At 38.4% G+C, this 22037-nt stretch overlaps 1 protein-coding gene across 6 annotated transcripts in view; it reads right to left on the bottom strand.

The window, feature by feature from the left end:
- Positions 1-22037, bottom strand: part of vav2 (vav 2 guanine nucleotide exchange factor) — a 194604-nt gene that overhangs the window by 127738 nt on the left and 44829 nt on the right. For all 6 annotated transcript variants that reach the window (XM_065244206.2, XM_065244208.2, XM_065244204.2 and 3 more), the window contains exon 2: positions 13686-13802. In XM_065244206.2, the coding sequence (XP_065100278.1) occupies positions 13686-13802 (117 nt within the window). The remainder of the gene's footprint in view (positions 1-13685; positions 13803-22037) is intronic.

Below are 22037 nucleotides of genomic sequence, written 5' to 3'. Positions count from 1 at the left end.
AGCCATTGAAACACAGACAACAGATCTGTATGCGTGCGTTCTTTCTGTGTGTCAGGAGCGGACAAGTCGCGCAACCGCTGCTCTTTCTGTCTGGGAGGACCGCGCAAGTCGCGCGACCTCTGCTTATTAAGCTCGTGAGCATTTTTCCCGCTTTATTGGCCTTAAATACACATATGCGTCAAAATTCCCATCTTTGCAAGCATCATCATAAACACGACCAGTAAGGTCTTAAGAGAAAGTAAACAGCTAAAAGAGAAAGCGCATGTGTAACAGTGTATTGGATCCGGACTTTGGTCTTAAAGGGGAAGTTACCTAATTTTGCTCCTGTCTGTCACTCGTGTTAATCAAACAGCATTGAGAAAAAAATCTCTCACTGCTCCTGATTAAATCACTTTTCTACCTTAAATAAAAATATATATAGGCCTATACATACATGCATAATTATTTATTATCATTCTTATTGACTGTGTATCTTCAGAGAGCTTGAGTTTTGTTTGTTTTTATCTTCTTTCTATGCTTGTATATGTTTTTTGTGAGAATTATGAACATTTCTATGGTATTAAAGATTTAAACCTTATTAAAACATAAAAAACTCTACCGTGATACATATCGTTATCATGATATAAAATTAATCCTATCGTGATAGAAGATTTTGGTCATATCGCCCACCCCTAGGCTGGGCCATACTGACCAAAATATGATATTGGGATGAAAAAGCGTTGTGTGTTGCACAACATGCGAGCTGGTTGGGAGGCTTTTGTCTGACTTCAGTGTACATTTCTGGCTGTGAACTGAGTTTCTTGCTGGGAAAAACACAAATATTATATGCCATGTGAGGTATAACAACTATAAAATTCACGTTATTCCACATTCAATGTGCTTAGTGTAACAAATAAAAGAAGAAAACATGGTTAACTGCCTGATGCAAGGCTTTCCAAACACAATCTGCACATGACAGTGAAATAATGTTCACTTTGAAATTACTCCCTTGGCCGAATGTGGCCAGCAAACGTGAGCAGTTGTGTTTGGTGACTAAACAAAGGCTGGGCAGGGTAACCATTGTGCCGCACAAACTTAAGCAGAGAGTGTGTGTAGCTATAAATGTTGGAAGTCAGAAATATGCATGATTCTTATATTTACATTTATTAATTTGGCAGACAGACAGTATGAAAAGAAAAATAAACAGGAGGGAACAGGAGGATTGCTTATTATGGCAGAAACAGTCTGCGTTCAATTTGGCATGAATGGCATCAACACATCCTTCAGGCCATTTCAGCAGTGACAAATCAGAAACCTGACAAAAACAATGATTTAATTACAACTATATCCAGCTATGATTCTATAAGATTCAAATCATTTAAAAGCAAACCGTCTGGGTTGACCATCTGGACAGGGTGTTGGCTTGACTGGGCACGGTATCACAACGTGACGAATAGCATCAAGGGGCATGTGAGCGAAGAGAATCATCTCACAATGAAAAAAACTGCACTGCCTCTGGCTATACCAGCATTCTGGCGCACAACAAGCCTCTTGCGTGGCACAATGGCCACCCGGCACTCTTTATCAGCCTTTGAAGTTGCTTGCACACTGTACAGAGAAGCTCTTCTGTCATGCAGTCCACTCTCACGCTGAGATAATTGAGAGTTCAGAGACAAACCATCAGGCTCCTAGCACTCAACAGCACTGGCTTCAATGCATAAGCACATCTTTGGCCAAGACTTCTCTCTTTGATGAAAGCATAGGGAATCATAACATGTCCAGAACTGAAATTATGAAAGTCTTCCTATTATGTGTGTGATATCCGCATTACTTTGTATTTGCTTCGATACCACTACTCTTTTCTACTTCCCTATAATCTTTAATACAATTAAATTGTGGTTGTCCATATGGTCTGAAGGGGAACAAGGTAACAGTAGTAACAATCAATTATTTAGATCGCGTTTATACATTAACAGCGGTTTAACAAAAAACAAGAAAACAGCACGAATTATAATGTTCCCTTTTGCTTTATGAAAGCTCAAACCATCTTCTTATCAACACACTGGACAAAGACTCTGAAAATAGTATCAATAACCACAGCACTTGAATATGGTGACACCAATTAAGAGTACACATCATAAAAATAAATATTTAAAATATTATCAAGTCCTGCAATAAACTGTTCTGTACAGGGTGTACACGGCTAGGATAGACTCCAGCCCTCCCACGACCCTGCAGAAGACAGGTGTGTTTGTAGAATGAATGGCAGTCCCTCCAAATAATAGGGCTGGGTATCGATTCAGATTTTCCAGATCGATTCGATTTCGATTCGCAAGCTATCAAGTCGATTCGATTTCAAGTTCTTGGGCTGGTTTTTATACTCGATTCTCGATTCAACTCGATGAATATAGATTTATTACAAATACTATATTAATAAAAAACAGTGAACAACTCTCTTAGATCACATCGCGCAAGGCACAAAAGAGGGTGACATCTAGTGAAGAAGACTAGTAATTCGATTAACGTTAATCTTTCGTTCAATGTTTGCAGAAATAAATATGAAAAAAAAAATCGATTCTGCTCCTTGAGAATCGATTCTGAATCGACCAGGTTTTAAAAAACGATTAATCGAAAAAAAAATTTTTGCCCAGCCCTACCAAATAACGTGAATATGCGATCGAATGATTCAATGCATCAAATACGCCACACTTTCGCCGCATAAATTGCAAATTTCCGCACGCAAAATATTCGGGGATTTCATAATTCTCGCATTTTCGTGGCAAAAAGTCAAATATATCTTGCTAGAAAGTTCAAAAATTTTATATTTACTTCACACAAGCTCAGCCATGTCCCCTGTTGCTATGGGAAAGTATATGAAGTGACGTAATTACGCAACGTGAATATCATTGAAAAGCTGCAAACCCCAACTGCAGTTTGTGCAAGTTGGCAAGTTCCCGCAGTTTTTGCAAGTTCCCGCAATTTCATAGCATAAAATTGCATAAATATCCTGCATATTACATCGCATTTTTTAAGAAAACATGATCAAAGGATTTTTCCCCGCAACAATCACAAAAAAACTTTTTCTGGAAGGATTGGAATGGATGGACAGTATGAATTATATCATACTGCAGGCAGTGTTAACTTAAACAAATATCAGATTTGTCTACATTAGGCATGGTCCGGTATAAGGTTCTGCTGGTATGATAACCTTTAGTAAAAATACCACAGTTTCACAGTGTTGCGGTTTTGCCATTGCAACACTAAAATGTGTAATTTTTCAAATGGCAGGTAAAAATAAAGCCTTTTAATTATAATATGCTTTCAAAAAAATATATAATATTTTCGTAATGTATTTAAATGTAAACATCAAGGGGTGGTTTCCCGGACAGGGATTAGCTTTATCCAGGACTAGACCTTAGTTTAATTAGGATAGTTTTAACAAACATGCCTTACTAAAAACATTACTTATGTGCATTATGATGTAAAACAAAGGGCACTGATGTATTTTAAGATATGTCAGAGCAAGTTGTTTTCAGTTTGGACAGCTCTTACATTAATTTTAGTCTAGGACTAGTCTAATTCCTGTCCAGGAAACCGCCCCCAAATCAATCACATGACTTAAAGATTTAACGAATTTTGTATAAACACAGCTCATACCTTGGAGACGGTATCACAGAATATTTTAGTGGTTTTTGAAACCTTGACTGTTTAATACCTCTGTATACCTTGAAACCGGTAACGGGCCATAGTCTACATCCTAATCTACCAAAGGCCTCTATAATCCAAAGCCTAATCATTATATAAATAAATTAGCTTTTATGACCAGTGCTGACAATCAACAGGACAGAACAACAGAATATGCACTAGAGAGATAGTGTGGTAGCAGCAATAACTGGCCGACTCTTACTATGTCCACCTGAGCTGTAAGGTGTACAGCAGAGCAGGCGGGCCGTTATTATTGCTAACTAGCAGGGGCGACCCTACGGGTGAGAAATGAACAGCAGTGGAAGAAGGGCTATAGTTTAGCACTTCCAGCATGATGTGTTCCACCACCTGGCAGGGCATCTTCAAGAGTGCAAAAGAAATAAGTTAAAGAGAGAGAGAGAGAGCAAAGGCAAGAGAAAACACTCCAACTTTTATCATCCGTATCAAATTGCCTTGTCCATGTCATATTGAGTAAAGTGCAGCAGTAGTGTCTGTTTATAAAGGGTAAAAAAAGTTCATCTGTGATCAAAAACACAATATATTTCTGAATTAATCAACTGCAGTGGTTTACAGGAGTAGATCTACCTTGAAAAAGTTTATACATATTGAGAGGAGCACTACTAATGTGCTATATTTTAAAAGAATAAACGGATAAAGATATGCACCAAATAGCAAAAAAATAAAAGCAAAAATTTAAGAAAAGAGGACTTTCATGGTCACACTGGCATATCTGAAGGGTGTAATGTAAGATTAATGATTTCTCTTTATATTGAGTACCTATGACCCCCGCTATTAGGAACCCTGGCTTCTGTCATAGTGTTCGTTCTTTCTTTCTTTTACAGTCCTGTAATATACAAGCAAAGGGATACAGATATTCTCATAATGCATTAGTTCCCATTTTCATATCAAGTCTTTAATAGGGTATACGATAGAAGATTAGATTCACTTGTGGACAGCTTTTATGTCTTGGTAGCCTGAAACCCAGATTGGCACAGCAGGCTTTATATAGCGGCGTCCTGATTAGTTAGACTGGAAAAGAAGAGAGAGCAATAGTGCCTTTTAATGGAGACCAGAGGTATTAATGTACACCCAGTGACATTTATACCAGTTGATTATTTTCAAAGACTAACTCCTTGGGTTTCATCCAAAAACTGCTTTATATGCTTGGACTCTGAGAATGCTCCATATTTACACTGCTTTTTTCTTTTCTGCTTGTGTACTTTGGATTAACAGAATTAGATGATGCACCATGTGGTACATGTTTATGACCTTGAACCTGCTGGACAACCACAGCTTAAATCCCAACACATCATCATCTTTTGTTGACTGAGCAGCCCGAGCAGATAAACCAAAAGTAGATTTCACCTTGAATGATGCCCCTAAGATTTTAATATGAGCCATCCCATGCTCCAAAACACCACCCCTCTGCCATACGGTAAAAATTTTCTATTCAGTGTATGAATCATCCCTAAGGGATTAACACACATAGCAGTGTTCATGTTTACCTGTTTCTTGTTTATTGGGGCGGAGAGGTCAGCAAAAGCAAAACTCGCCACCCACGGCTAAAGCAGTAGAATCTCAAACAGGTTCCAGAGTTTACGTAGAAAGACAAATCCTCCTATAGTATATTTATTCATGCTCACGACTTCACAGGAAAAATGTACCTGTCTGTCAGAGAAATACCTTTAGGTTTGCAGCCAACTAAAGGGCAAGAGAAAAGAATGAAACAGAGCACAACGGAGGAAGGAAGAAAAATAATGAGAGTGCTCCGCACGGGTCTCATGGCTGGAGCTGAATGTAGAAGTACTTCCTCCTGCAGGAGTACTGCTCTTCCTGGATGATTCCTCTGTATTGTCATGGCTAGCTGGAGTCACACCAAGTAAAGGAAAATGCTGCACATTAAAAACATCCTTCTCCTTTTTCTATGCCACATCTGAATGCTTTTATAGGCTGTTTACACATGGTATTAAGATGCACTTTTGTAGATCGGATCACGCTAAAAACAGGTTTAAACAGGGTGTGAAACGTTTTGAGCTCGTCCACAATCGACCACATTCAGAGGTAGTCGAAAACACATTCGACCGTATTGCTTTTGTGGCGTAGACACACATGTAGTCGAATGTGTTCGAGCAGCCACAAGAGATGCCTACTCTCCATCTCTTGATCTAATGTAAGGTACCGAACACAAAGCTTTTCCATAGGATATGACTTTTAGCGCAAACCAACAGTGTTCAGCGCAATCCGTGGGCTTTAATTGATAAAACTGAAGTGGCTGATCTCCGCCTCTTTTATCTTTGTTTTTCTTTTGCAGGCGTGTGAAAGTTGCACAAGCTTATTTCATTGATTGTTTGGAAATATCAGAGAAAGCTCTTACATATGCATGTACAAAACTCTGTGTAGCATGTTTACCAACAAGACAAGCAGCGTACTCTTACCTAATATTAGTTCGAGTCAGTTTAAACCGTAGACTGTAAAAAAGATGGACGTAGTGTCCGTGACCATAGGTTTCTTAAGATTGTTTTTGAAGCCAATAGTAGGCGGTGTCTGCTGTCGCTATCTTGGCCGCGCGTCATTGCGCATCACTCGCAGATATGCGAAAATGGGTAAAGAGCCAGACGTGGATGAAGCTGAGGTGGCTGGTTGCAGAAACCACGCCCACCTAGCTCGACTCTGGTGACAGCAGTGGCAGTTCAACCATCACTCAAGTGGCCACACCCTTAATTATGCCAAACTTTAAGGCTTAATATCATTTAAACGGATGAGTTACAAAAAAATGCAGTTGTCACGAAGGGCAAAATTAATTATACAGACCAAAAAAAAATTTGTACCAAGCTATAAACATATTTTTTCTGCTCTAAAGATGGTCATTTTAACATGGGGCTCTATGGGAATTGACTTCCTTTTGGACCCAGCCTCTAGCGGCCAGTCAAAGAATTGCAGTTTAAATCACTTCTTTATTGGCTTCATCAGAGAGATCGGTTTAAAAGAAAGCAAAGGGACTCGCCTACAGTCTCGACAGACCACCCCCTCAAAGTAATTAGGACAGAAGTGGTCGAAAGTGGACAAAAGAGACGGATTAAAATACTAGGTGTAAACATGAAGGTGTTGCTCTTGTACACCTGTGATCCGATTGACGAAAACACATCTACTATAAACAGCCCATTAGACTCTGTGGCACAACAAAATGTAGAGAATCATCAAAGAGAAACTCGGCAGAGCCCAGTGTGAAGTTCTTCAAGTGTTACATACTCAATTGAAAAACAAAAGAGTAGCAATTATTTCTGCAATGTAGATTTTATTGTGCAGAGCATTTTCGGTCTGTATAACGAATTCAGCATTTCATCACTTTTCATTCTGCAAAATTAAACGCCACTGCCTGTCATCACCTCCTGTCAGAACACAGAACTGCCAGAACAACAAAGAGCTGATTCTGGGGAAACACATTTATGAAATATTACTTCTGTTTTGCTTTCGTATACTGGAAATACAGAGGAGAATATTGCATGGTTAGAGTTTTAATACTTAATGTTTTACTTCTTGTTGACATAACCACAAGCAGTATTTTTGTGTTAAGAAGACTGCCCCTTTTCAGAGCCATGGCCTAAGTTTGAGTGTGGCTTGTAACACGTCTCAATCTTCCTGTCCTGCATTTTCCGCATCATTTCCAGTCCAATCTCCACTATGTAGCAAAGGGCATTTTTTTAATTATGCTCATGAGGTCAGAGACATCTTAAATTGCTACATTTGTTAAACTCATTATCAAAATGTTAATATTTAACATAATTCTGTGGTTATGTTGCATGCCTGTCCTGGATGATAAACAATAGCTGACAACCACCTGGTTTAGTGGGTACCTCTATAATGAGGTGATGACTAATGAGGCATTTTGAAGGGGGAGAGAAAAGAGGCAGGGCCAAAGTGAAGCAGGTACATCACTTCAATTATTCATAGCAGGAGAATTATCATCAAGAGTGAGGCATTTGAATGAATAATTAATTGTGTTGGCAGCATTATGTTAAATCATGCAGCCCTGCTTCTGATGGACAGATGTCACTGGGAACAGAGTGTGACAGGGATACAAAGGTATTTGCTTTGTGGATAGTGAGATTTCCTTGCATTCAGGGAGATTTTCTTTAATGAACCGAGAGTGGCAAAATGGCTTTCCACAACAACATCTATAGGCTATAAATTTTATAGTCTCAATATCATTTAATTCACAACAGGGATGCCTTTGCAAATAAAAGAGGAACTTTCAAAACAAGACTGATTTCGAAAAAGCAATTTTCAGCTGAAAGTACTTTATGGCCTATAGGGTTAATCCCAAACTTAGTTGAAGTAGTTTGTCCAACAAGAAAACATTACGAGGAACATTACAGCAAAATATCCATTCTATATGGCGAAAAACTAATCGTGTTCTTGGCCAGCAACCAAAAAACACATTTTTACTTGTCTACAACTATTTAAAGTCAATGTTTAAAGTAAATGTTTGCTTAGCAGTAAACGTTTCATTTAACTAGACTACATCAAAGGTCAAAGAGGCACTGACCTCCCCACTGATGAAAAATAAAAGCAAGTCAGCCTGACACGAGACCTCAGCCAACCTACAAATGCACAAATGCCACCTGTTCAGTTTTTTAGCGGTCTCAGCATGGCTTTGAGGTGTTAAAACAGCAATTCAAATCACTACAATAACCTTTACAGAAAGTCTATTCGTTAATGTCACCATTGTTCCTCCACAGGTATTTGAGCAGTGTTATGCTGCAGTACTAGAGAATGCCTGGCAACTGGCTATTTTCAGACACCATTTAGAGAGAAGAGGAGAGGGGAGGAGAGGCAAGGAGAGCAGAGGAGAGAAGAAGAGAGGTGAAGATTGGAGAGGAGAGAAGAGGAGATAAGGGCAGACAAGAGCGCACAAGTACACTTGAGCAGTCTGTATGCAAGAGGAGAGAGTAAACATGGCAGGTCACTGAACTGTAATCATGCGTTTAAAAAACAGCCCTGCTGTGGCCCTGTGCTAACACAGAGAAAAGTTATTAAAAATGAAAACAGTAGGAATGACAGATTTATTAAAGAGGACATATAAAGAGATTTTTTTAAGATGTAAAATAAGTATTTGATGTCCTCAGAGTATGTATGTAAAGTTTTAGCTCAAAATACCCCACAGATAATTTATTATAACATGCTAAAATTGCCACTTTGTAGGTGTGAGCAAAAATGGTGTGTCCTTTTAAATGCAAATGAGCTGATGAAATGCAAACACTGATCACCATGATTGTGGTTTGTTAAAATAAAAGGCAGTGCCGTGGTTGGATAGTGCAGATTAAGAGGGGGTAATATTATAATAAGATTACCTGGTTTTATTATAATAAGAGTTTGTCAATTAAGAGAAAACGCTTCCCTGTCAATGACGACTATTTCTGTCATTGCAATACCGCTATACCGATATTATCCACCAGTTATCCACAGGTTCCTCTTTCGCAACGCTTTACGTGAAAGAGTAAGAACTCTGTGTATGTTTTGAGGATCACTCTGAATCTGATCTCTATCAAAAGTCCTTCACAAAAATGGAATTATTTCAGCTTTTTGCTCAAAATTTGGTGTTCTTGAAGAAACCTACCCATATTTGAGAGGTGATATATCGGGCCGATATTTGCGAGTTTTATGTGTATTGGCATCGGCCGATACGTGGCTGCCGTGTTCGCCTATTTTTTCCAGCATTATTTACAGAGAGAGTGCTGGAAGCCGCAAGCGATTGCAGGTCATGTGACTAAAAACAACAAACCTTTCCATGACAACAAAAAAAGTTTTGTTTTGTGGCACCATACTTACTGGTATAACTCCTCATGTAACAGTCTTTAAATAGGGAAAACATGGAAGTGTTTGGTGGCTTCCCTGTTTGGTACCATAGGAATGAATGGGGCTAGGCTAAATGCTAACACATTCATAACAAGCTGTACAGAGCACGCATTGAAAAAAGATAGGTATGTATTAATTCGTCTAAGTTGAGGTAATAACATAGTTTTAATATGGCAAAAGGGTAGATTATTCCTTTAAGTTTGTTTTCGGCTGGCTTTTTAGTTAATTAGGTCCACTGTCCCGAATCTCCAGTTTCTTTTCACTCCGTGTCACAAACTTATCAATTGTTAACTTTTATACCTGCAACCACCTATACCACCTCTACACATTAAAGTTTTTGTTCCGCTTCAAAAAAACTTTCCAAAGTTAATTAATTCTTGTAGGCTATGGTTCCGCTTGACATTTTCTTCACAGTCTGATGTTGTTTTAAGTTCGGATTATATTTAAATGTGTTCTTTTAAAAGTATGGTCAATAAATAAAGGAATTAAAAGAGATGGGCACAAAAATGACAAAATTTTCTCACGTTTGTCACGCCCCACTTGTAATGTTCCTATAGAAACATTGCACTAACTAAAAAAAAGCTAAAATACAACACACTTTCTCTATTCAAGCTAATTCACCTGAAAATAATTAGAAACATTTTTATGTATGAGTTGCATCCCTGAACAAGTCATGCTGCATGCCACGTCTTCACATTATGTCATCTATCCTGGGATCTAAGAAAGGGTGGGATCACTTAAATAACTGTGATTTTGCTTTACAAAAATTAAGAAATATTACTGGAAAGAGCAAAATATATGAGACTGACTGATTCTGTGCACATGTGCAAAAAGAGTCACACCCTTTGTTCGCATTTAATCTTATGGAAATAATATTTGATTCCCAGAGGTCTCCAAAGGGCCCCTCACTGGTGTCAATCATGAAACAGTTTTACTCATCCTGTTCCCAGATGAAGCCGACTGTTAATTTAAAGCACGCCCACATGATTCCACCGGGAGGTGCTTCGGTCTTTGAATAAAGACGATGGATAATTATGACAACACTAAACAAAAGAGAGCAGGTCAATAAGATTTTGTAGAGCAGCAATGTCACAGTCGCTTTTGTTCTTATCACCCTGTGGCAAGTCAATTGAATGCAATCAAACAACGGATAATCAAAATCATCTTCAACCTGTCTGATTCGCACATTGCGAACAGGTGGAGTGTCATCATGCTAATTGTCACAAAGACGTGAAGCCAAGTGATTGTGGTGTTCATTTAAATGATAACAACTGCATATTTAGATCCAATTAGAAAGACAGGAGCAGTTTGGTTTGAATGGCACATTAAACCGAAAGTGAACCCCAGAGATCTCTGTGTTTATGAGTAATGATATCACAATGAATATGAAATTGTGAAGAGAATCCAGGTCCATCTGTGAGCGTGGTAAGGATGTGTCCCAGGGGCTGATGGGATAGAGGAGGGTATGAAGCGTCAGGAAGTTGACAGGAGTGTTTTGGCAGAGTTTAACAGGAGATTTAGGGTGTTGGGGGTGAGCCATCTGTTTAAAAGCAGTGAAATGTAAAAAAAATTAAAGGGAAGACAATTGCCTGATGCATCAGGAGGGGTAGGTGTCTCTGTAGCTGCTCCACCCAGGAAAGAGTATTGAAGTGGTGATGAACTGAGAGCATGCAGAGATTAAATGGTTGAACTAAATGAACAGATTTGTGTTTCCTAGATACTGAACTATTCCCTACTTGGAGTAAAAGTCTCTCATTAGCAGTGAGAAATTGGGGAGATGGATTAAGCCCCTCCCCCTCTTGGTGGGGCTTAAGTTGAGATAGGTATGTGAAAGCCTTGTCCATTAGATTTAGCTATTATAGATGTAAAACCTGTGGGTTGCCTAAACTATCCATTTATTGACCAGTAAGTCATCCCAGTATATTTTGGCTGGATTTGGGTTTACTAATCCCAGGGTCATACAATTCTAAGGGGTGTTAACTAAATTTCAGGTGTGCCCTTCAAAAACTATCTATCTATCTATCTATCTATCTATCTATCTATCTATCTATCTATCTATCTATCTATCTATCTATCTATCTATCTATCTATCTATCTATCTATCTATCTATCTATCTATCTATCTATCTATCTATCTATCGGTATCTGTCTGTCTGTCTGTCTGTCTGTCTGTCTATCTATCTCTAACACAGGGTGTTACAGAATGCAAAGGGCGCAAGGCACGTTTTTTATGCATCATTGAATGTAACAAAACCTTAGGACTAGGGGCTAAGACGTATTTCCAAATTTGTATGAATATAACGCAGGCACTTTATAGGGGATTAATAAAAAAAGAAAAACTACTTGACCTGACCAAGCAATTAGTTGAATGATGGCTAGTCAACCATCATGACACATCCATAGCAGGTAGATTTCTTGCAGATAAGTAAACTGTGGAGAACTTATTTATGAATTATCGACTTGATTAGTTTTGAGAGCAACAACACAGTATGCCAACTGTAAGGACACCAAGGACTATAGTTTGTCCACTCCTATCAAAGGCACCCTGAAATTGACAGGCCTGGGAGATATATAGCTACTAGGGGTGAAAGTTCAACGATATATATGCACTATTCAAAGATTAAAAAGGCTTTGTACCATGCATCTTTATAGCCTAAAAATCATCTGTCTCTCTTCATTGAAACAACGACAGATGATTTGCATGTATGGTGCATTGACATTGAGCTGCCTACTTCAATATATTATAATGCACTGCTTGGCCTTAATGGAGAATCAATGACGGGACAAGCCCGTCACCTTCTAGTCGACGCAAACGCAATTTACACATTGACATGTGGAGGGTGTGTGTGATGGATTCTGACTGCTCGAGGGTTTTAATATTGTTTTCCGTGCACTCATTGACTCTCACACACTGTCTTCAACATTATCCATAAAGCTCAACGTCTGGCAAAGGCTTAATCTCGCTGTCCACGGTCCTCCCTTCAAGATTTCCCAATGCGTCTCACTGATCTTTTCTTTCCTGACCGCATAAACTGATGAGAGGTGCAGGCGGACTTGCTAAACAGTAGTTAGGAGAAACAAAACACTTGGGTCGAACAAGAATGCTTTGCACCTGTAAATACTTTATGAAGTCCAATCAATTCAGACAACCAAAACAATCAATATTAAAAAGGTTGCCTTCTTTTCACTTTCAGTAACAGCAACTTTTAAACTATACTGATGATGAAGATGAAAATCAAGCTGACTCTGCATGAAAATATTCCCAGAAATAGAATTAACAATAAGCTATCATGGAGGTCAACGTATTGACTGAACTGCCATAGCTATATAAAGATCAGGCTTTGGTTGTTCTTAAGGATGGCACATTTTCTCCTGTGCTTTGATGACTGAAAGGGCAAAGTCAGCATCACAGCGTTTTCCCGCTGGAGAAAGATCTGACATAGCATTTGACAGTTGGAAATCAAGAGGGGATGCAACGAATTGGATTTCCGACAACATTAGATCCATCTGTCTGAAATTCTCATTTGTAACCAGATGCCGACATCTGTGTGTGCAATTTAAGCTAAATCAAAGTTAGAAAAGTTAAATAAAAAAATCCACGTTAGACATGCTATACAAAGCTAGAAAGCAAAGCCAATGCACATTCTCTCCCGACACCGCTCGCTCGTAAATCATTCAGTGTGTATTCAATCAAAACTATTAAAAACCTGCATAAACACACACACACACACATCACATGCAAGCACAAACCATATAGACACCAACACAGATATGCATTGGCACACACAGGCGTGCTTCTGACCCTGAGGTGTGACACCAAATGTGCATGTGCACATTAAAACACAGTAGATGAGATAAAACCAAGGGGAAAAAATTCGCAACAGAGGGCCAACAGAGCATTATACGGGCTTTTATATTACCCCTGGTATTAATGGATTGTGTGCGTGTATTTGCGTCTCTTAAGTGGGTTATAAAAAGTAGAACAAAGCTGATGCACAATAGCCCCACTTACAGGTTAATCTCCCATAAAGGGACACGTTACATTAATGTCATCCAGCTACGGAGATTTAAATGCGATGATTTGTAAAATAATAAATCGCCCCAGATAACCTGTGTGCTCACTCAGCAAAAACACAGTTCCTTACCTTTCCAAAGTCCCTTACGTCAAACAGGTCAAAGGGATCAAACAGCTCGCTATTCCTCAAACCGAACTTATCGTGGCACACTTTCAGGAATGTTCGGATGTTCTTCAGACACAGAAACTGAAAAAGAGAGACAAACACGAAGATATTTTATATGGATTATATTTACATGAAAGGCATTAAAACACATGCATGGGAACTTATGGCATCCCTTTAATGTTTACTATGTGTGGAGAATATTTAATTTCCTGCAGCCCATTGACAGTCAGTTCATTTCCTTGTTCCTGTATCAGTGATTAAGCAAACTGTTATCACACATGGTGATTCGGATCCCCAGGCTTGGCTGAGGCAAAGCAAGCCCTTTGATAAGCTAGTAAGAGCAAGACTAATCGCCTCTGGCATGGTCGATGTTTAACTACCGGCGTACATTCCCTCTGGTCCTCACAGTCTTTAAGAAAAACTATTAATTGTAATGCTACAGAAACTTAATGCATTTATGCTAACATGACATAAGCGCTGTCTCTGGTTCCTCATTTGTTAGGGGAACTCATTCATAAACGTTCTTTGTAATGAGCATTTGTCTAACATAATTGACATCATTTGGGTGAAACCGATACAACTGCATAAGCTAGGACAAAATAATAATAACAACTTCCCCACTCTTTATATTCACCCACCAAATGTCACTGAATCATGTCGCATGTATAATTCATGCCACTGATATAATTCAATTACATGCACGGGTTCGCATTACTATGGAGACGGCGGTGGCAGGCAACAAACTGCAAATACTAGTAGCAGTGTTTGCAACAGCACAGCCGGACTATTAACCATTCAGAAACTAGGAGGGGGTTGCGATCCAGAAATATTACAGGCATGCCCCTATTATTAAGCAGGAATCACAACCCCTATTGTGAACGCACCACTGGCAGCTCAGTTTCTTGTGTTAAGCGGGACAACGGGGGCCTATTTGTCACATTAAAGTCGGTACAATGGAGATAACCATCCATAGTACAACCCTGGATTAAATTCACAAAGCCATCAGACCAATTGTAAAACTAGTATCCATTAATGACCACTGTTAGATAACCCAGGACATGTCAGGGTCATCATTCTGATGTGCTATATAACAAGTGTAGATATGTTTGTATGTGACACACAATGTTTCCTGTTCATTATCGGAACAGATTAAATCTTTATTGCCAAGAATGACTGACGACATGAAGATAAGTGAATCACGAGACAAACTTCAAGAAAACAATTGAAATGGATATAATTGGTACAATTTACTGTTCTGAATAAAGAGATGTTTCACACATGCTAGCACTACAGCAATTTCTTTTTATACCTATATCTGAAGTCTGTTCTGAACATATTATCCATAAAAACACACTCTGTACCCTAGCATGCATTTTTCCACCCTATGTATCCAGCCCAAATGAATCAGATACTGTTTTTTTATGCTAATCACACCTTCCTCATTCTTTTGCAAGCTATCGGGAACTATGCAATATATCGCTCTTGTCAAGGTAGAGAAAAGTAAGCATGCTTACAACATTAGAAAATAGTTAATACGCAACAGGCTAATATGTACGCATTGCGCTGCTCTTATCTCAAAAATAGGTCATATGCCCCTTATAATTTTAACAATGCATGATTTCCGACATTTCTATCCTGTGGAAATTTGTTAAATTATGTATTTTCATGACTAAATGACCATCATAACGGTACAAAACAATATGTTTAAAGCATGTGCACTGGACGTCCACCCCTAACAGCCTTGTTTTGGAATCAATATGGTGGCAGGCAGAATAAGGTATATATAGCGTATGCAGTACAGAGCAGTGGGAGTTACATGATGACGTAAGATGACTGACAGTACGTTGGCAGAGGCAAAACTTTTTAATAAAAGTTTAATACAGATGGGCCTGACTTTATGGGCCATAACTCTCACTGTTGTGATTGAGGCGGTGGGCAAGTGATGTTACAGATCAAACCAATCGATAATGACGTTTGTTGAATGCTATTTTCATTATCGAAAATTATCGACTATTCGTCAGCTTTATGATTCGGTTGTCCTACAGTCATAGGATACGGTTTTAGAGTTTACATTTATTCATTTGGAGGGCTGTCACAATGATTAAATAATTGTCTCATCGCGATGTTTGACCTCATGGCGATGATTTCAGATCACCGCAATGATTGCACATCTCTCTAAAAAACACAAGGGGGAGCTGCATGAATTTATTTTTTTGCAGCCATTACAGGCATGGGGTCCTACTAATATGACCTTAGCAGGATTAGCTACTATTTAAGGCCTGTTCTAGTATAGTTTATTTTGATTTCATTTTTATTATCATGTTTTTTAGACACTTTATTGTGTTTATTTCTTGTGAATAATTTTTTAAAGTTTTTGAAAGATATATTCATTAAATAATTACTTTTAAATGTGTTATGTGCATTAATATTTACTGCAAGGTAAACCTTGCAAAAGATTCCATTTAAATAATCACAACATGTGAAATGATTTCATGAACGAATAAAAATTACATGTCAAAGCAATAAAACAATCACTCATCATAATCGTCAAAGCACTAAAAAAAGGCAATTAACCATTTAAGCCAAATTATATATTCGTGACAGCCCTATTCATTTAGCAAATACGTATAAATACGTACATAGGTGACTTATTAAAGAGCCAACAATAAAAAGTGTACAGACTGCTAAAAGTATGAGTAGAAGTAATACACAAAGCTGTGGCTGAAATGAGAAGCAGAAGATTAAAATTCATAAGTGTGTAAACTAAACAGACAAAATTAGGGTTGATATCAAAAATAGAAGGAAAATAAATAAATGATGAGTACCCAGAAGTCGATAAGGGGTAAGTAAGACCTTGGAGGAGATTATTGGGTCTGAAAAGGCTGGAAAAAGAAAGAAGTGAGAGAAGAGGTGAAGAAGCATTTCTCCCCATTAGAGACACGAGGAGCACATCAATCTAGCCAGTGACTCGCCTCCAAAACATGAGTGTGTAAGTCAAAGTCAAACAATCCGTCAAGCATATAAGAGCTTAAACAAAGCTTAAAGCAATGACTCAAAAAGATAGTCAGATCAACAGAGAGGCAGACAGCAAGACAGCGTGAAGCACTGAGTCTAGACTGTGGTCAGACATAATCAGACAGCCCAGAGACAAACGCTCCGGATCCGTGGAGTGAATCGGTACACACCCTCGGAATGATATAAATGCATCATCGATGTGAGCGAATGCTCCAACTTTATCATAGCCATCAAACCACATAATCACATTCCTACCTTCATGTAGCTCAACTGGCAGAGCATGATGCTTACAATGCCAAGATCATGAGTTTGATTCCCAGAGAAAAACACATGCAGATACACTGTGCAGTATAGCTTGAATTTACCATGAGTCATTTCGGATAAAGGCATCTGTCAAATGCATAATTGTATATATACATCTAAAAGACTCAACTGTTTCCAACAGATGGCATTGGAGAAGATACGTTTCTGAGCAAAACAAGGCAGAATTCAGGTATGAGAGCTCCCGGAATTCAGCCATGAATTCACAATGAAAATATTCACAATAAAAATACACGCCAGGCGATGGCTCAGAACCTGGCAAAGGGCCGACACCAGATTCAAAGCAGTGAGGGGATGTAAGAAGAGGCCACCCTCTGGGACAGGCAAGGTAGAGGCATTTTGTCTAAGCTCTGATCCTTTGTCTAAAGGTCCCACTGGAACACTTTGCTCGGGACAGGATGGGACAGAGAAGAGAGAGAATAAAAGGTGAAAAGGAAAGTGAACATGCCAGAGTCCACACACAGCTTTCCAATGTATAAACGTATTGACAAACGCACACATCTGAATGCTTCATGCTGGTGAGGCAAACCCTGATCTCCTTCAGGATTTCCGGGTCACACAGATGTTAAAGCCTCTCTAGAGGAAATCTGACGTTGGCTAATTGGAGAGGCAGACACTGAATGAATAATGTATGTTGGTATGCAAATGTTAATCTGATAGGATTATCCAAAAAGCCCACTTTATCACAGAAACCCCTCTATGTCATGATTGAATCAAATGCAGTGCACCTCATAAGAACCCCATCTGCCTGTGTAAAAATCAAATAATAAGGATGCAAAGTCATCTATTCAAAATGGAGTTGTGCTTTATGCAGAGAAAAAAATGCTTTCAAAACCTGTTCTACATTTTTACTTTAAGGAACAGTTCACCATTTTTTTTTTACTTACACTCACGTAGTTCCAGTGCCAATGGATTTTCTGGCTTCTGGAACACAAAGAGATAAGTCCAAGCACAGGCTGACAACTCTAATGGCACTTTTTTAATTTTGGGCTAAAATATCCTTGTGGTATTTCTACAAGTTAAGTGAATATCTACTCAAAAACACCCGTAGCTACCCAGTCAATTGACCTGAGCCAAAAACCAGAACAGTCTACATAATCCACTAACAGCCATGTCTCTGACAGACTTCGTGAAAAGTGAAGCAGTGGTAAGAAGAAATGTCTGAAAGCTCCTCTGCCAGCTGAACCAGAAAACGCCTCTACTGAAGAACAAAGACTAGCTTCTTACGGATAAAGGAAAATGGCAAGGCTTAAATTCGAGGGCTCTCACGAAACGATGCCCCGACCTGGCTAGATAAAGGGTGGCTGTGTATCAACATATCCACTGTCAGGCCTCTGGTACGAAACTGTCAATAACTGAGTGAGGACAATAGGAGCTCTTCAGTATCCTAGAGCACTATCTGGAGTCATCCGTCCAGATTCCCTTCAGCTGAGTCAAGACAGAATAATTGGATGTCTGACGGTCTGATCTGCTAGATACTGAACAGACAAAAACAAAAGGAGGGCAAACTTTTATTATCACCTCAAATCTATCTAACCTGACATCCTATCCTTTTCCCAAATATATGTTTACCTTTCATCTGTAATAGAAACTCAAGCATAAGAGTGTGTTTTACTTTTGTATTCTTATATAGCGGGGTGCCCAAACTCGGTCCTGGAGGGCCGGTGTCCTGCAGAGTTTAGCTCCACCCCTAATTAAACATAAGCATACTAGGGCTGCATCTTTTGAAGGCATCTAGGCACGTCCGAATCCAATGTTTGGTTTACTTCCTGTCTCCTGAGAGACCTTTATCGTCTTGTCCCACAATTCTATGCGTTAGCGTGCACAGGAAATGTGATTGGTCGAGCCTGGTTCAGTCCATAAAAACAAAATGATGGCCAAGAAAGGGTCTGGAGCACAAATTTAGTGAACTGTAAATAAGGTTATATTTTCATTTTTGCTTGCATTTCTAGCGAAAAATTGGTATTGTATATTTCGAATATGGGATTAGTTACCACAAAGGTGCTCTCCGTTACGGTTCCTATAAAGGCTGTCCAAATGGGTGATTCTCACTTAATCCAGATTTAGAAGGTGTCCAGCATCAGAATTTTTAAAAAGCCCATGAGACCATTTTTTTTGCCCATATAAGCTTGAGGTCTGAAATTACTATAACCATTATTTTAGAGGATTTAAAAAATATTTCCTATAGAATTATTTAAATTTTTTAGATAATGCTTATCAAAAATGATCATTACCGCAACATGATATTACATTAAATATATGCATTTACAAACTCATGTTTCGGTAATGAGAACTAAAAAGTTCAACTTTTATCTGAAGAGAAAAAATAAGAACTGTTACCTGGTAGCCATCTTGAGTGTCACAATCCCTTCCAACTTTTTTTTTTCTAAATGTTAGTTCCTTGAGGACTTAAACAATGATTGAAAATTGTTGAAGAGGATGAGAAAATTGGTCTTGGACACGATTATAGTCCTTATTATTGTCTCTACATTTACAAATGATCACCAAATACCACATGTTTCTTTACTGTAAATATTTATAGTATAACATGCACTGAAGCGGTTTTTTTTTAATTTTTTTTTTTTATTATACATTTTCCATGTCAAAGAACCCAAATCCAGTCATGGACACATTGCAGTAATGAAAATTGACCTCTTAAATGTGGAAAAAACAACAAAATTGGTTTCTATGATGTCATTTGAAATCATGTGCAGAATAGTACATGAACAGATGTTTGTAATTGTATGCTTCTTATTTTGATAGCATTTAATTTTATTATCAAAATGTTTCATGACACCTCATAAGTCTAATTTCGCGAGAATCACCCAAATGCATTTCCCAGAGCTGCCGCCTCATGATGGAGCGAGGCAACAAGTCAGCTTGAGGCAGCATAAAAACCTCCAGGCAGGTGTGCCGAGGCAAGTTTGAGCTAAACGCCCAAGGACCGAATTTGTGCACCCCTGTTATCTACAACCTTGGCTTGTTTACAGGCCTTTTGCATTGTTACACATCTTATGTCTATTCAAATCAGTTACATTTTCACACTGCAAAAATGCACAACGCATGGCTGCTCATCCTCAGAGCCTGTGAAACTAAAACAAAACTGTGTCATCTTTTCTATTCCACATTCAGCATTTTCAGTTCATTCAGGCATGAAATTACAAAAAATTCATTTTAATCCCAAGAAGCCCCGCCCATGAAGTGCTGTTTACACCATATTTCTGTTTGCAACTTAAGATTTATTACAGATGACAGCCATAGCATGTTCTGTTTTTTGTGCGCAGCAATCACACGGAGCCAGAGCTGTTGACACTAAGCAAAGGCCGTCTGAGTAATCGGTGGATTAAGTAGCCAGCAAACACATCAGACACAAGGCTGATGAATGTGGATAGAAGGGCTGCAGAGAATCACAGACTACATTCGATCAATGCAAAGGTTATTTATGATGCCAGAACAGGGAGCTGCATCCATTAACTGCAGTCCATCTCCCTTTTCAGCAGTTCCTTGTATTCGTGAATCGTGATTTTAGACCCCACTATAGGATCCTTTTGCTTTTATCAAGGCTTGATCCTGTTTAAAGAGAACATTTTAAAAGACTTTACCGATTTCTTATTCTAGACTTGGGAATTGAATGCTTTTTCTTACAAACAGAGTGGCATTAGTGTTTGCCATGCTCATCCAAAATAATCATACAAAGTGGCACTGCAAAACATTTTATTAAAGCAAGTGTTCTGTAAACATCATCTTGTTCTTTTCTTGCCGTGCACTCTGTTTCCTATTACACAGCTTAAAAATGCATAATCAAAAGGGAGGCGTGAAGAGAAAACCACCACGTCTGTGCCATCAGCGACAGAAATCTCTTTAGAAGCCAATCTAATTAAAGTGACAAAATTGTGCTAACGCCATGAAATGGTTTGAGGGAGCACGTCAGATTCACTTTGTAATGTTCTGATGGTATTATGTTTGAAAATAAGTGTTTTCTGCTTTGACTACTTTTGTACATTTACAAGACCAAAGCTTCATTCCAAAACCTAGTCAGCTTTCATGCTGTTTACCTTGTGTGTAAAGCTGTACTTATAATGCTCTATATAGACGGTTTCAGCAGTAACAACATAAACAAACTGCTTTTGTGGAACACACGTAACTTCCTGTAAAGAAAATCAATTACAACAAAGTCCTTTTAGATTAGTTTATTTCTGATAACAAGCTAAATAAACAACAAGTAGATTACCTTAGTTCATATTTCATAGCTAAAGCGTATAAAAACGACACTGAGCTAACGTTGCTGTGTAAAAATGTGTACTATAATGAATACAATGTTAACTACAAACCGGCTGCCAAATCTCCCTTCACATAGTGGTGATTCATGATCGCCGTCTCCCCCCGTCTTTAGGAAACCAAAAAATGTGTTATTTTTGATGAGGTATTTGTTCCAGAGTTCAATTTAGCCACTAGTCAAGCTATTAAACAAACAGAAACAAGAAGTAAAGTTCCAACCAGACGCATAACTGTGACAACACACGTGCGTCTGATGAAACCGTCTATAGGCAGGAAGTTATTCAACATTGTGCATAATACCAAAAGGATCTGCATATTGCCAAGATAACAATGCAATAGTCTAATAAGCATAAACATTCATAGCACACACAAACATTGGGCAAATAGTCAATTTCATAATAGATTTAAGTCCTCGTTTAATCAATACTTTTCATCTATAGCCAACATTTTTCTCTCTCAGCGGTCATCCATCTTTAATGATTTAGTCACTATGCATTCTGGGATTGACTTCTCTGTACAGGAAACATGCTGCCTTAGAATTTGGCTGAACTTAGCCACCCTACGAGACAATATAATCTTACTGCCTACCATTTGTTACAGCTTTTTGTCATTCTACAAACCAAGAACTAAAATTTGTTGGCTTTTAATATGAATATATTTTAAAATATTTTAAAATATCTATAAACTAATGTACTCCAAAAC

This window comes from Paramisgurnus dabryanus, chromosome 18 (genome assembly GCF_030506205.2).
Source record: "Paramisgurnus dabryanus chromosome 18, PD_genome_1.1, whole genome shotgun sequence".
Classification (NCBI taxonomy): domain Eukaryota; kingdom Metazoa; phylum Chordata; class Actinopteri; order Cypriniformes; family Cobitidae; genus Paramisgurnus; species Paramisgurnus dabryanus.
The sequence above is the reverse complement of the archived record's forward strand: the minus strand, read 5'-3'. Positions and strand labels throughout refer to the sequence as shown.